Raw genomic sequence first — 15,903 nt, 5'->3', positions numbered from 1 at the left:
TTTCCTTAGTTCTTTGGTATGAACGGGTTACAATTTAACTCCCTCTCCTGTAGTAGATAGAAAGTAGCTTAGCCTGCCTATTATGCCATGAATGTCTCAGTGCTGCCTCTTCCCCAGGAAACACAGCAGAGGCCACACAGAGTACAACAGCATTTAATGGTCAGAAACAGTTGTACAGGGTTACAATCAGCCACAGAAACTGTGCTGCAGGACAAGACCCAATCCTTCCCACACAGGACAAAGCAGTATTGGACATGAGCTGGCATGTGGCTGGGCCCAAGGCCTCAGTGGAGACCACCATCTAATATCCCCAGCTACCACTCCAGTCATCAGAGGAGGGGTATAAACCCCACATGCAAGGAGAACCATTTGTTCCCAGTGTCAAATGGGATGGGGATGCAAGAGTTATAATTAAGGGGAAACCCTATGTAACCTGTTAACATAGTTCAAAGGGGTAGGTATTATCCCTATTCTCCATCTCCCAAAGGGGCTCACTTTCCCAGTTTCTTCATCCGTTCATCAATGTTGGCAAAATTCCCCTCAACTGTGGACAGGTTTTCACGCATGGTTGTCTGTACCTAGAAAGTGATAGAGATGTTTTATTCTTTGTCAATTCCAGGTGCTTACCTATATGAGGACCTAAAAAATTCTCTTAGGACAAAATGAAATGGAAACACAGCTTATGGGCCTCAGAGCAGGGAGGTTATAGCAGCAGTTTTCAAACTACTCTTAGAGTACCAAAGACCTAGGTCAGGGTCTGCCAAGCAGGCAGGATTCTTAAAAGGGCCAAATAAGATTTTGTTGAAATAGGGGTTCACTGATTGAAAGTTAGAAAATTGCTCCAGAGGAAGAACATTATACCAAGTAAATTTTTTCACTTATTTTGATGGTCCTGTGATGCTGGTCTCTCAACTTTAATGCTCCTCCTCCCCCCAGCACTGAAAACGGTATCTCAACAGAAACCAAGGACTCACTATGTGCTGGACACTGCTAAAAGAATGAAGGAAGAAGGTGAAACTCACTGCTCAGAGTCAGAAATGAATTGGCACAACCAGGTTGGAGCCTAGCTCCTGACTTGAAAGCCCATATTCCTTCCAATGTACTATGCTCAGGAGTACCTGGATGAGGACCCAGAGAGGGTAAAGCTAAGCTGAGACTACAGAGGGAAAGGGTAGGTTTCAGAGGAAAAGCTGATGTTTACTGAACTAACAATTCACCCATGTTATTTAACCTAGTCCACATAACTCTGAAATAGGTATAATTTTCCAGAGGGCAAGACAGAAGTTCATAGGCTAAGTAAGTTTCCACAACCACTGAAAAGCAGTATGAAGATTCAAACCAAGCCCCTGCTACAAATGATGCCGCCAAAGGGGCTAAGGCAGAAAACACTGAGATAAAGCTGGAGAATCTGGTCTGTGTGTCTGAAGAAGGGAGGCAACAAACCACTAACGGGACAGACCTGGGTCAAGAGGGTGGTGTTGTCCTTGAGAGAACTAGCGATCATCTGCTGTGTGGTGTCCAAGTGTGTCAGGAGCTGACCAAACTGCATGGCTACAAAAGAAAGGTATGGGGGAGGTTAGAATGAAAGACGAGGAAAGGGAATAGAAGTTGCCTATTTTCCAGTTCCTCTGGACATCCTTCCCACCTTGCTCATGCAGCTGCTTGATGGTGACAAGTCTCTGCACCAGCTCAGGAAGGGTGGAGGCGATGGGGCTCCAGCGCTGTATGGTTTCATATAGCTGGTGCACCTGGAGGGACAGGACAGGGCCCAGAGGAGTTGGCCTACTTGTCAGTGAAGTACACATGGACTTTACTAGGGTGGGGCGAGGTTAACTGGGTGGGGACAGAGCAAAGCACTACCCTTTCTCAGTTGGCACGGGTTTATAAAGACAGGGACCTGAGGATTCACTGCTCGTTACCACCAGGATGACTCAGAGAACAGAAGCAGGAAAGGGTAGGTAGATGGGGAAAGATGTCTTCCTGACCTTGCTTTGTGTATCTGCGTCCTCTACAGAAGCTTTATGCTTGGCAATCTCATTCACCTTTCCCAGGACACTCTGCAAACACAGATTTTAAGGCTGATAGGTAAGTGCATCCAGGGCTTCCAAAGTCCCAAGCGATCTGTAATCCACTTTGTCCTCCAATTAATACCTGTAGCCGAGCCTCCACTTGGTCCAAAACTGCAAGGTCCAGGGCGCTCACCTTTGCCTGCAACAGCTCTACAGTCTCCTGGGGGAGGGGGTTGGGACAAGTTTCATAAAGGGGAAAAGATCAGACTAGAAAGAGGCCACCCAATATTCTACTGGGAGTAATTAATATATAGATGTAGACCTCAAAATAATTTTCCAAGCAACCTGATCCCAATATCCCCTCGTAACCCAAACACTCCAGTTCTTTTTTACACTCACTGTAAGGCAGGCTCCCTGCAGACCTGCGGAAAGGGGATTCTGGTGGAGAAAAGGAGGAAAGAAATCAGTGATTCTACTATCTCCATATGATTACCACTTTCCCCATCCTTCCTGTTCTAGCTGGAAGCCCACTGGCTGATCCTAGAACTGAAGCCCTTTCCTGACTCCTCCCAGGATTCTGTGGAATGCTATAGACCTCAGGCTGAGGGTATAAAATGTGAGGATAAGACTAAGAATAGGAGAGCACCTGACCTGAGCATCCTGATTACAGCGTACAGTTGCTTCCAGCTCCGTCAGGCGCTTCTCAAGTTCTGCAACCTAGGGGGAGAAAGGAGGTGAGATTTGCCATCACCTCCCTGCTGCTGCAGTGAGAGGTAAGATCCTGCTATTTTCTGCTTGTCTGCTTGCAAGTCCCCTCTGCTCTCCCCTCTACCAAGGGATGCCTTTCCAAGGAACATATATCCCTAGTCATAATCTTAAAATCTCAACTGAAAGTAGATGGGTGAGGGGAACATGAAGAATGAGACATCAAGATCAGAAGTTGCCCTGACCGGTTTGGCTCAGTGGATAGAGCGTCAGCCTGCGGAGTGAAGGGTCCCAGGTTCAATTCCAGTCAAGGGCATGTACCTTGGCTGCAGGCACATCCCCAGTAGGGGGTGTGCAAGAGGCAGCTGATCGATGTTTCTCTCTCATCGATGTTTCTAACTCTCTATCCCTCTCCCTTCCTCTCTGTTAAAAATCAATAAAATATATTAAAAAAGAAGAAGATCAGAGGCGCCCTAGCTGGTTTGGCTCAGTGGATAGAGAGTTGGCCTGCGGACTTAAAGGTTCCAGGTTAGATTCCCGTCAAGGGCACATCCCCATTAGGAAGCGTATAGGAAGCAGCCAACTGATTCTCTCTCATTTCTATCTCTTCCTCTCCCTTCCTCTCTGTAGTAAGAAATATATATATATTTTAAAAAGATCAGAAGCACCCTCTCCCCAAGAACTGATCCCTTGGAGGAAGGCAGCAAAGTCTCTAGGGCCACATCTCCCCTGCCTCCCCCTTGGGCCCCCAACCAACACTACATACATACTTACTTTGGCAGCTTGAGAGAACTTGTCTTGCTCAGGCCTCGAATGTAGTTCGTAAGTGACAAGGCTGCTATCTGGGGGGGTCCCACTTGTGGTTTTTCCCCCTGAACCAGCCCCTTTGCTGTTCTTTGTTGCCTCCAGCTGTAGTAGTAGGCGCCTAGGTCAAAATTCCAAGTAATAATATCACGACTTGAAGGATGCAGGCCAGCCCAGCCACTCTTTCTCATTCTACCTCAGAGTAGTCAGCATTAAGGAACTGCTAGGCCACCTCTTCCCTTAATAGCCCTGTCACTACCTGGCTGAGTCCCTCTACACCCCAATTAGCAATGATTTCTCAACCAAGTAGAGCACCCACTTAGCCAGAGCTCCATCAGGGTCAGTAAGGTTGATCGCTGCATCTGGTCCCAGCAGCTTCTCCAGGTGGGAAGCAACCAGCTGCTGCTTCAGGGCTGCCAGCTGTTTAGCCAACACCACGGGGGTCAGCTTCTCCTCAGTGGCTGACTCCTTCACTGTTGTCTGGTACGAAAAGTAGACAGTTGAAGGGTGGCAAGAGTGAACTAAGAAAAAAAAAAGGGTCAAGACCCAGCTGTGGCTGGAAGTCACCTATAGCACTGAATTCGTGTATATTCCTAAACTCTGAAAACCTCAGCCCCCTGGATCCAGGAGCATAGGGAATCTTTCTCCTCCTGCTGGGAGCTCCTCCTCTGTTATATAAATCATAGCAGAGAGGGGAGAAGATAGTTTATAGTTACCTTTATTTTCTCAACTTCAGTTGTCAGCTCTTGGACCTCATGCAATAGTCGCTGGTACTTTTGCTGGGGTGTCTCCTTCACTCCCAGACCCTCTCCAAGCTAGAGAGCAAGCACAAAAGGTGATGTTATACCTCCCACTACAGGGAACCTCAACAATTTATCCAAATCCTGGGCTTGAATTGTAAGGGTATTACATCCAACTCAGGATCTACTACACCCTACTGAACTGAGATACCTGGAGGCCTGGAGACTCTCCAGAGCTAACAGCAGAGGAATAAAGCATCCTCAAATACATCCTGCTTGATTCCTCTTTCCCCATCCCCTCTGGATGGGGACCCCCAACCAGATAGAAACTCAGAATCTGATGGTATCCCTTGATCTCCCACTAGAGAGGATCACTGTACCTTTCCCATCCACACACACACAACAAACCATCTCATAGTCTCCGGATTCATATCCTGTCCTCTTGGTTTTTCCAATACGATCTGAGAAATCTGTCAACAAAACAAGATGAAATTGAGGGCCTGATCTAAGCCCAAGGCAGTCATGGTCTCAGGTGACAATGAAGGTTTCCACCAGGGATCTCTATGAGGGACCCTTTCCCAAAGCAAAAGGCACTAAGGCCTGAGGACAGACTTCCCCCCAGCCAATTTACAGCCAGTCTCACCAAGTCCCTTTGTCCCCACTCTCTTGTCTTTGAACTTGTCATAGGCAGCATTAGGATTGACAATGATGTGCTCTACACTTGTGCTCGTCAGTTCCTCCTGCAGAAATAGGTAGTTCAGGTGCTGGGCAGTCTCATTCACACTCTAGAACTTCCCCACAAAAATCCCTTATATATAAGTAGATTGGCTCCTACTTTCCAAGCTGCCAACCCAGGCTTGACCTAGGAAACGGAAGCTTCCTGGTAAATTGTAGTCTCAGTTGTATAAACATTAACACCCTGATTCAACTGGGAACAGAGGAAGCATAGCCTCTCCACTCCCCCGCCCCAGCCAACTGGGCCCTCCCAGTTTTTTGGCACATACCATGCATTCAGGGTAAGAAATGAACCTGACCTCCTTTAACCTTTACTTTTTACCAAAAGTAAATGTCCTTGCTGCTGAGGAAGTCCATTTTCAAGCTAACTTCCATTCTTGCTAGAGGAAAAGAGGTGGAATAACAGACAATCAAGCTACCAACTCTAAGGGTGAATATTAGAACTTGAATATGCTGCTGAAGGGAAGACATTAGCTCTCTGATAGAAAAAGGTTGGCTGACAAAGGGCCTGACCAAAAGTTCTGTTTCTAAGCTGCCATGAAGTCAGGGAATTCAGGGGAAGAGAGACAGACAAGAACTCACTGTATTATTTTTTAAGGGACATCTTAGAAGCAACAAGCAGAAGCAGTATCTGCTTGCCAAGAATACCTATGGGCAAGGGCCATAGACAAGTCCTGAAATGGAGATAATCCAGCATCTATTCCAAGAGAAGCCCCAGCTCCAACCGCCCCCGACCTCTGCTGGCTCTTAAGCACTGAAGCTACCCCATAAACGGGGGACATGGTAAAGAAAAGGAATGAGATTTTACTCTAGAAATTGAGGCAGAGAGGCTCCCTCCTTACTGGTTATCTACTGGCTGTTCAAATTCCAATAACTACACCAAGACTGGGCACTTAAGACTGCATGTCTGTCCTTCAATTGTCAGCAGTCTGACAGCACTCACTACATTACTGAAGGTGGGGGGAGAAGACTCAGGAGTCCTTTTTTTGGGGGGATGCTACCTCCACCTTCTACAGAAGGAAGACAAAGTAAGTCTTCTTTTCTTTAACTGGAATAATGGTTCTCAATCCTGGCTGCACAACAGAATCACTTAGAAAATATTAGGCCCTGGTCGAAACCGGTTTGGCTCAGTGGATAGAGTGTCGGTCTGCGGACTGAAAGGTCCCAGGTTCGATTCCGGTCGGGGGCATGTGCATTGGTTGCGGGCACATCCCCAGTAGGAGGTGTGCAAGAGGCAGCTGGTTGATGTTTCTCTCTCATCGATGTTTCTAGCTCTCTATCCCTCTCCCTTCCTCTCTGTAAAAAGTCAATAAAATATATTTAAAAAAAAAAAAAAGAAGAAGAAGAAGAAGAAATAGTGTCCAACATTTAAAAAAAGAAAAAGAAAATATTAGGCCCTGGCCTAGAGCATCATCCTGATACACCAAGGTTGAAGGACTGATTCAAGGGTGAGGGTTTGATCCCTGGTCAGGGCATATACAAGAAACAACCAATGACTGCATAAATAAGTAGAACATCATCTTCCTCTCTCAAACCAATTTTTTAAAACATTAGAAAGAAAAAGAGGCCTTGGCTCACCTCTGTATCTTCTGATTTATTGTTCTGGGGTAGGGCCAGTGCAGTAGGTCAGTTTAAAAGCTACTTAGGCTAATATTTCTAATATGCAGCTAGGACCCAGAATCTCTGCCTGTGGGTATTGAGGGGTTGGGGGATGATGGTGATAAAGAGACACAGATGGAGAAAAAGCAGCAGACAAAAGCTCCATCCTTCATCTCCGGTCTGCTATTAAAGAAGGAATCAGTGTGAGTGGAAGCTTTAAAAATAAGGGAAGAGAGGGAGTAAGGAGAAATTATCAACTTTGATATTTCCCTCTTCTTCAGGAAAGTGCTGGGCAGAGGGACAAGAGCTAAAGATTAAGGGAAAACAAAAGGGTTCAATGTCCCATATGCAAGGGCCTAGGGGAAAAAGACAACTGAGTCCTAAATTATTATCTCTTTAATCTTCTCTGAAATGTTATGGCCCAAGCACCCACCAGCCAAATAACTGTGTGGTCTCTAGCCTCTATAAGTAAAGTGTCTGAGAAGGACTCATGCTCAGGAAAGACAACCATATTCTCTTAAAGTTGACACTCAGTAATATGCCACTCCTCTTTGTGAGGGCCCTAATCAAGGCCCATGAAGTAGAAACCCATTAAAAAAAATTCCTCTTAAAAAGAGGAATGGGAGATATAGTCTACAGACCGAAGAAATTATAGCTCCATTTTGTTAAACCCTTATTATGGGACAGGCACTGTGCAGAGAACCTACTTTCTTATTTACTTTCCTAAAAATAGGGAAGAAGTGGAGTAAGAAAGGTAAATACACAGAACTGTGAGTTTCAGAGGTTCTGGACAGTAAGAGGGATGGACAATGCTTTCACCTCACTATTCCTGATATAGAAGCATGTCCTGGGTCAGGAGGGCTGCCTGACACTGGCACCCCTGAGGAGCCCTCTGAGGGTGTGGCCCTGGAGACAGGTGGGCAGAACACTTTAGTCCTCCAGTGGCACCTACTCCAGTGTCTCAGAGATCTGGGGGCATGAGTTGGGGACAGTGTCATTACAGTGACTTGTGAGGTGGGAAGAGGTTGTCAGCTGGGGTGGGGCTGAATAGTTGAAAGATTTGGTAGAGACAAAAGGACAGAAAAACAACTGCCCATCACAGCACACCCCACTAAAAAGCAGATGAAAGGTCAGGCTTCTTACCAGCTCCTTGTGGTTTCCCCAGAGGTGAGAAAATCAAGAGTTAAAAGGAAAGGGAGTGGGGAAATGGGGGTGAGGGAGGGGGGGAAAAAAAAAAGACAAAATTGTTATTAGCAAATTGTCACATGCACTACATGACAGTCTTCAAACACACTGCACCACAGGGCCCAGGGGAGCCTAGCAAAATTTGGGGGCCAAGAAATTTCAGCTCGGGTTGTCACATACCCCCAGAAGAAAGAAGAGCTTGGGTCCCTTTCCTCTCTGGTGATGAGGATGTCATGAAGCTTTGCCAGTAACAGCAGCAATTCAGGATCATCTGAGAACTAGTAGTTAGATGTTGCAAGCTAGTGGCATGGAATAGGGAAGTGGGGGAAAAGAAGGCTGAGGTGGAGGGGAAGCTGTAGAAATGGCAATGTGAAGCAGAGGCTATGGCAGTGATGGGCAACCTTTTGAGCTTGGTGTGTCAAACTTCGCCAAAATACTGAGCATAACTCAGGTAGTGTGTCACTTTGAGGAAAAAACTAACTCCAAGACTCTAGTCGCAAATGTTTCATCCTCAGGAGCAGCAAATGTTTCATCCTCGGCATGCGGCCGCGTGTCATCAGAAATGGCTACGAGTGTCAGTGCTGACACGCGTGTCATAGGTTCGCCATCACTGGACTATGGAGATTCTGAGGACCTGCACTGATTGAGGGTCCCTAATTCTCAAGGGAGGGGTTCATGGCTTAAGTTTTCTGTCCCCTGGTTTCTCTAGTGTAGAAGAATCAGACATTTGGATGACTGAATCAGTCACAATGAGAATGCTCATGTGGGTCGTCTGGTATAATTTTAGGTTTAGCAGAATAAAATGTCAGGTACAGATGGTGAGTTTAGGGAAATACGAATCACCTAAATGAAGCCCCATTCTCTTTCTCTGCTGCTAAACGACACAGGGCAGATCCTGGTCCCTCGTGTAGTCTGTTTTGATTACTTCTTGAGTGATGGGTAGCTCACCCTGCAGCTTGGAGGGATCCAGAGCAATTCTGCCATGATGTGCTAGCACAAAGAGTGCAGAGGACACCAAGATTCACAGCTACCAGCCCATGTGCAGAACAGGTTTCTTCTATTCACAAGATTCACAGGGGTTGGAGGGTAGACAAAGGGGAAAGGTGGGAGTATTTAAAAGAGGCCTTATTTTAGTCCAGGCCACATAGATAAGAATCTCATTTCCAGGCAAGACTGGTAAAGAACTACCAGGAAGGGGAATCTAGCTGTACACCCTGCCTCTCCAGGAGCTCTATTGACGGGTAGATAGAAGTGCGGAGGGTCAAATGCTTCTGCTCCAGAGATTTCAGCTAAATATACCTGAACCTCAACCTCTCCACTGCCTGTCTGATGCCAGGGTCCACCCTAGCAAAGACTCCTCTCTGAGCTCAGGGTAGGATGAACCTGGGTCCTGTGGTCTAGGCTGGGATGTCTCTACAGAGTGGGTGTATGCACTCACATTTGCACGCATGCAAAACGAGGGGAGGCACACACACTACACATTTCTCTTACTTGCCCCACCAAGCTAAAATCAGTTTGGGAGAAACTCAAGGAGAAAAAGAGGACAATGGGCCATAAGTCAAGTTCAAATCATGAAGAACAATCAGAATGGGGGAGGATAGAAAAATCAAAGAAAAGGAAAATGGCATATTAGTTTGCAAACAATATATGCCACTTCCAGATCTGTCCTATGAGGAATGATGAGATTTTAAGCATAATTCCTGTAACCTGGAATAGTAACAGTCACCATGGAAACCTACTACACTCAGCCACCTTGATTGGAAAATTCTAAGTGCCCTGATACCAGGTACTAGCTTATCTGGTACATGATTCCCAATCCCTCTCACTAATGAACTCCCAGACTCCCCAGAGCTGTTTGGCTAAATGGCTGTGCCTAGAGGCAAAACCTGAGGTTCTAGATCAGATAGGGGGAGAGGCCATTGCTACCCTCTGAGCCTGTTCAGGCTCTATGCCAACACTGCAGCCAGAGGGACTTTGGAACCATGAAGACAAGGAGCATGGATAATACTGTAGAATAAAACTGCCCAGGATGGACCAACATAGTGCTGAGCAACCATCCATTTCTAAAGGAGGGGTACAGAAACAGAAAGACCCATGAAAGCACAAATAATCCAAGTTGTTACCTTAAAATTAGCATATAATGCCCCTTTTTCCTATCCAATTTACCTTTCTCTAAGGGCTCAGCACAGAATATTAAAATGAGTTTTCCAGGCATAATCCACAGACAGCTAAGAAGTGAGGGCTGTGCTGTTCCCCTTGTCCTTCATCCCTGTTTGGAATAGCTTAGTCATTCCTTTTCTCTTAACTCCATTTCAGTCTGAGAAAGGCAACCCCCTTCTAACTCTAGCTCCTAAATGCCTTATGTGCCAAAGCATTCCTAGCCTCCATGTTTCTATCCCATCCTCCATTGGACAGTTTTATTCTGCAGACCTCCCAAGAGGAAGAGACAATGATTCATGGATCATCATTGTGCTTCTAATCCTTGATTTTTGATCTTTAAACGTAAGGCCAGCAGGCCCCTTAGTGACCAGCGAGGGACTCATTAGAATTTAAATTAGCTATAACAATAGCACAGTGACAGAGCATTGCATGCGAGATGGCAGATGAAAAAAACATGCAGAGAAGAAGCATCGAATGGTCTTACTTGTGCAAACTAGTGTCCAGGCAAGGTGGTGAGGAGGGAGGATGGGGGAAGCATCAGGAAAAACTCAGGTAAGTTCAAGTGCGCCAACAGTCAATGAACACAATCAAGCATACTCTATGATACCCCAAACTCTAAGGAAGAGAACCTACTATTTGTCATTTCAGGCTGGTGCAGTGTCCAGCAGTACCTACCCTTTGGAAAACAGAAGTCTCTGCCAGGGCCCCCCCAAACTTTGGCAGGTCACTTTCCCCCCTTTCACATGGCATTGAGAATAGCTATGGCATAAAGGGAGAAACCAAATCCTACTTCCAGTGAGGTTTTCTAATTTTACTCCCCTTGGCTGGCTGGCATGGCTCAGTGGTTGAGCGTCAACTTATGAACACAGGAGGTCATAGTCTGAGTCTGATTCCTGGTTGGGCACATGCCTGGGTTGCGGGCTTGATCCCCAGTGGAGGGCATACAGGAGGCAGCTGATTGATGAGTCTCTCTTGTCATTCATGTTTCTCCCTCCCTCTCTCTCTCTCTCTCTCTCTCTCCCTCTTCCTTCCTCTCTGAAATCAATAAAAATATATTCAAAAAAATAAATTTACTCTCCTTGTTCCAGCAGTTCAAAAGTCATGAGCAAAATGCCTCACAAACCCAAGGCAGGCTATGGGCCCAGGAGAGATAGAATTCCAGATGGGAATTAGCTTTCTGGACATTTTAAGCAAAGTTTCCAAACAAGCCCATCACCCCAATAAACCCAAGAGTGTCTGAAATGCAGAGAAGATTCTCCCAGATTGAGGACGATGGGGCTAACCTGTAGTTTTCTGGCACATTCATTTGAGAATACTTTACTTCCTACTAAAATCATTTTTAAAGGGATAGTAGGAAATTCAGAATCATCTTTACCAAAATTAAAACCCATGGCCTGGCCGGCATGGTTCAGTGGTTGAGCATCGACCTAGGAGCCAGGAGGTCACAGCTTCGGTTCCCTGTTAGGCCATATGCCTGGGTTGTGGGCTCTAACCCCAGTGGAGGGTGTGCAGGAGGCAGCTGATCAATGATGCTCTGTCATCACTGATATTTCTATGTCTCTCTTCCTCTCCCTTCCTCTCTGAAATCAATAAAAATATATTTTTAAAAAAAACCTTCTACGACTGTCCTAGAATTGTAAAACTTTTATGTTTAAGTTAAACCAGCAATTACAATCTTGAAATATTACAGGACATTATTTCCTTAGGCAGCCCCATTTCTTCTACAGTGGAGCAAACAGAGGAAGGAGGTTAAAAGATAGGGAGGATCAACCCTCTCTGACTATTCCTTTTTATTGATTTCAGAGAGGAAGGGAGAGGAAGAACATTGATGATGAGAGAATCATTGATCGGCTGCCTCCTGCACGCCCCCCTATTGGAGATTGAGCCCGAAACTTGGGCAAGTGCTCTTGACTGAAATCGAAACTGAACCCTTCAGTCCACAGGCCAAAGCTCCATTCACTGAGCCAAACCAGCTAGGGCTGATTATTCCTTCCAATAAAAATCTGGAGATGCCCAAAAGGTTCCATTTGAAACTGGTCATATTGGTTGTCTCCAGGGAAGGGAACTGAATGGTGCAGACAGTGGTGAGAAGAGAAACTTTTGTTCTATGTGCCTATATAATCCATTTTAAAAAACAATAAAATAAAGTTGAAGGTTACCGAAAACCTCATGGTTCAGTCACAATAATGGTAATATGCACTGTCACCTGTGCTAGGTCTTAGGAGGGTAGATGAGGAGGTAGGCCACTGGTGAGAATCCAAGTCTCATGGACATGAGGTTTCTGGATTATCTAAGTACCACACACTGCTCCTCAAGTTGCACATTTACGTCAGTATTAAGAGCAGTGGCAGAACCGTTACTCAGCTGACTTACCGAAAGCTGCCCTCCTAAGGCCCACAGGGAAATGCAGGAGCCAAAGACATTAGCTGACATCAGGAAACATCTCAGTAGCCACCCCCCAGGCTCCTATAGTAAAGGTCTCCCCACCCTTCTCACTCCTCCCTAGTGAGAGTTATTTAGCTGGGGCTTAAATGATGGAATATTCACCATCCAGATCCTATACACTTCTATACCGCATCCTAAGCAATGTGCCACAAGAAAAGAATACTTATGGTACCCTCTCTCCCCATTAGATGTTACTAAAATATACTGTTCAGGCTCAGCAGGGAGAAACAGCCAATCAGGGCTCCACATTCAGGTTCTTCCATGCCTGGAATGGGTGTCATCTTCTTTTTATTAAGAGATATCCCATTACCTTCAAAAGGAAAATTACAATGCGTTTTTTGGTTTGGAAAGGGGGCTACCTGTTTGTATCAAAGTCAGTGACAAAGAGACAAAGTTCCATTCATTTTCTCACCATGAAGGGTTGATGTTTTACAGGTAGAGGTCTAGGCCAGAGTTGAGCAGTATCTGAACTGTGGCAGTAGAGTGAAGCCCTCAGCATACACACTCCAGCCCTGTGAGGTCAGAGACAGCTTCCTAATAGTATACCTCTTGGACTGACAGGTGCATATGTAGGTGCCTAAGCAATGACATCTACATTATCTCCAGATACTCAGTCTTGGGGGACAGACTAACATGCCAGCAAGTACAGAAGCCACAATAACACTGAGAGGGGACAGGGAAGGTGTTCCCCACAAAGCAGGAACCACTTCCACATAGGGGAAATCAAATAAGGAATAAGTGAGTACGCCAAGCCATACATTGTAAGCCAGCAACCAGCATTCTCCAGAACTAACAGCCCCACAGACATAGCCACAGGACTTACAGACACGCACACTGAGCCTGTTCCCGCTGACTCTTGGTCACAACTTTATTGAGATCTCACACCATCCACATGACCCTAGCCCAGCTCTCTTTGGAAATAATAGAAACTAAAACACATCCTGTAAGACACGGTAACAAATCTCTGTTCCCCTTTGCACTTACATACAGAATTTTCACTGTTGATTTCTATTCACTCAATTTTGTTTTTTCTTGTTTCCTATACGTATCCTAACTTCCCCCATTAGTCTGAGTGATTCTTGAGAGCAAGTGCATTTCTTCCTTGCATTGCACCAAAAATAAAAATAAACACCTAATGAACAAATTCAATAAACAATGCTAAGTGGTTCCCCTCATTAAAATGTGTCCACAGCTAATTCCTTCCTCCTGAGTTCTTCTTAGATTTGAAAGAGCTACAGGGCCTCACCTCTACTGATGAAAAAAATTTATGTTCTTCCTCAAATTTGTTTTGCTCTGACCAGGTCCCTTATCTTTCTTCAGTCTCCAAATAATTTTCTTACTCTTTGTCCAACAGATACTGGACAGTCATATAAAAGGGTATTCCTCTCTACTTCAAAGTCTAGCTCTTGGTAGGATACTAACGAACACATACTGAGTGAAATATTTTATGAACTAGAAAGCCTAGACCTAACCTTAAGTAGTTTATAAAAGCTCAAGCTTCATGATTCATTACCATGGAATAGCACGCAGGGGACTTAGGAGTCACTAGCCCCAAACCTAAATGTTTTGAGATATTTCAATTTTATTTCAAAGGCCAAGGATCAGATCTTGTTAGGTGGAATTCCACTGACCTGACTCTCCTTCCTGGTATTGCTCACTGGTGGCGGCAAGCCCGCCAAGGCTTTGCAACCAGCACACCACCCAGGCTGGGTTGGCATACCCGCTTATTGCGGTGGCTCCCCAGAAAAGAGAAAGGGCCTGCCTGGGGGAGAGAGGTCAGAGTCCAGAGGAGTCCTGAGGCAGCACATAGTCTTACCGCATCAAACTCTGCTTGGTCATCCTCAGGTAGGTCGCTGGTTTCATAAACATCTGGCTCGTTCCTGGCCTGCGGGTAGAAGCAGTGACCACCTGACTTCATCACACAGCATCCACCATCACCCCTGACCCTATTCCATTTGAACAAGTTAACAGAGAAGGCAGGCTGGGACACCAGAATCCTGTCCCTTCTCTTCCACCTGCCCAGTTAACGGCAGTTCCCATGTCTTAGACTTAGAGGGATTGGGGTGACAGTGGGGACAAGTGGGACTTGATGGTAAATGGTGAGTGTAAGTGATGACCAAGACGTTACCCTGAATCTGAAAGGGCATGGGTCCTTGGCAATCGTTATGTCATCAGCAGGAAAAGGGCTGTCCTCGATTTAGGTCCTGTACACCACTACGCTGGCACAAGGGTTGAGAGTGACTCAGGACCTTAGGTCCTGTGACCCAGCCCCCAACCCGAGAATGCAGCCAGGGCAGCACAAAAGAGGGTACATGCCCGCACGTGCGGGGGACAGAGTTCTCCATCCAGCACAAGGGTTCTGCACGGTCACCTGGTCCTTGGCAGGATGAAGACCATCACTAAGTGGCCTGATATGTGTGTCTGGGGTGGGGCTGGAGGCTCATGGGAAGATTTGGGGAGACACGGGTGTTGCTGACACGGGTGGTAGAAACACTCGGGCCAAGTGGTAAGGGCCCGGAGACGATTTCTGGGCCGAGAAACCGGCGGCTGCCGGAAGAGGGACCTGGTAGGCCGACCTAGGCCTGGCCCAGTCGGATCAGAGGAGGCCGGAAGGTGCTGCGGCTCGTCCGGCGCGAGCGGCGGGAGCCGTGGGGGTGGTGCAGGGGCTGCAGACGGAAGGGTCACAGGTTGGTGCCTGTTGGGGGTCCTTAGGAGGTCGGGGGCGCGGTTCTAGGGAGCCGAGGCCGGCCCTGTACTCACAATGCCGGGAAGGTCGGCGTATTTAGGGTCCGCCATGGCGGCGGCGAGGCGGGTTTGGGGGACCGGGGCCTCGGCGAAGCCGGGGCCGGAGTTCGGGTGGGGGAGAGGCTGGGTCCGGGTCCCGGGCTAAGGCGGCGGCAGAGGGAGTGGCGGAGGAGGCGGAGGAGTAAGAAGTCTCGCGACAGCTGTAGCACAGGAGGATAAAGCAAAAGTCGCGAGAACAGCCCGCTACCACACCCCTGTAGAGGCCGGGGTTGGCGAGAACGAGGCCAGGGAATGAGGTAATGCGGGGACGCTGACTGGGATTATGGGATATGTAGTCTTGGCCCACTGGGGCTTTGGCGGACGATGACAGTAACCTATTTTCTTTAGTTTTTACATCAAACCTGTGAAAAAGTTTTTCTAATTCCCGTTTTTCAGATAAATAAGTTTGGACTCCCCAGAAATTAAATGACTAGATAAAAATAATACAACTAGGCATGTTGTGACACAGCCAGGACTCCAAAAACAAAGATAACAAATAAACTTTAATAAAGGCTCAGTCTTGTTGGGAATGAAAAAGGTAAGTAATCTTCCCAATTTAGGACTGTCATAAAATACAGGAAGCCTCATTAAATTTGAAATAAACAATAAATAGGCTTTTTAAAAAATGTTTTTATTGATTTCAGAGAGGAAAGGAGAGGGAGAGAGAGAAACATCAATAATGAGAGAGAATCATTGAAGGCTGCCTCCTGCACACCCCCACTGGGGATGGACCCTGC

The 15,903-nt window shown here is 46.5% G+C and overlaps 1 protein-coding gene across 2 annotated transcripts; it reads right to left on the bottom strand.

The window, feature by feature from the left end:
- Window positions 1–137: 137 nt before the first annotated feature.
- DCTN2 (dynactin subunit 2) lies at window positions 138–15,301 on the bottom strand. 2 transcript variants are annotated; one of them, XM_008148698.3, is made up of 14 exons: window positions 15,143–15,301; window positions 14,199–14,267; window positions 4,902–4,998; window positions 4,667–4,728; window positions 4,235–4,333; window positions 3,838–3,998; window positions 3,489–3,639; window positions 2,661–2,726; window positions 2,409–2,447; window positions 2,152–2,229; window positions 1,986–2,057; window positions 1,646–1,748; window positions 1,460–1,551; window positions 138–578 (listed from the first exon to the last, which is right to left on the bottom strand). In XM_008148698.3, exons 1-14 carry the CDS (start codon window positions 15,176–15,178, stop codon window positions 492–494), a joined length of 1,212 nt encoding a protein of 403 aa, XP_008146920.1. In that variant the 5' UTR covers window positions 15,179–15,301; the 3' UTR covers window positions 138–491. The 2 variants fall into 2 exon arrangements, with proteins under 2 accessions (XP_008146920.1, XP_028012172.1); XM_028156371.2 differs by lacking the exons at window positions 4,902–4,998; window positions 15,143–15,301 and having other exon boundaries at window positions 14,199–14,247.
- Window positions 15,302–15,903: the final 602 nt, after the last annotated feature.

The sequence above is a fragment of the Eptesicus fuscus genome, chromosome 7 (assembly GCF_027574615.1).
Source record: "Eptesicus fuscus isolate TK198812 chromosome 7, DD_ASM_mEF_20220401, whole genome shotgun sequence".
Taxonomy (NCBI): domain Eukaryota; kingdom Metazoa; phylum Chordata; class Mammalia; order Chiroptera; family Vespertilionidae; genus Eptesicus; species Eptesicus fuscus.
This window is presented reverse-complemented; position numbering and strand designations above follow the sequence as displayed.

What these genes read in the sequence shown, in the direction of transcription:
- DCTN2 (XM_008148698.3), bottom strand. Translation starts at nt 15,178, where the DNA reads ATGGCGGACCCTAAATACGCCGACCTTCCCGGCATT. An exon ending in CCTGATGGAGCTCTGGCTAA is followed by an intron (nt 3,640 to 3,837) that starts GTGGGTGCTCTA and finishes ATTTTGACCTAG; the next exon opens with GCGCCTACTACTACAGCTGG. An exon ending in ACGCAGATACACAAAGCAAG is followed by an intron (nt 1,749 to 1,985) that starts GTCAGGAAGACA and finishes CTGTCCCTCCAG; the next exon opens with GTGCACCAGCTATATGAAAC.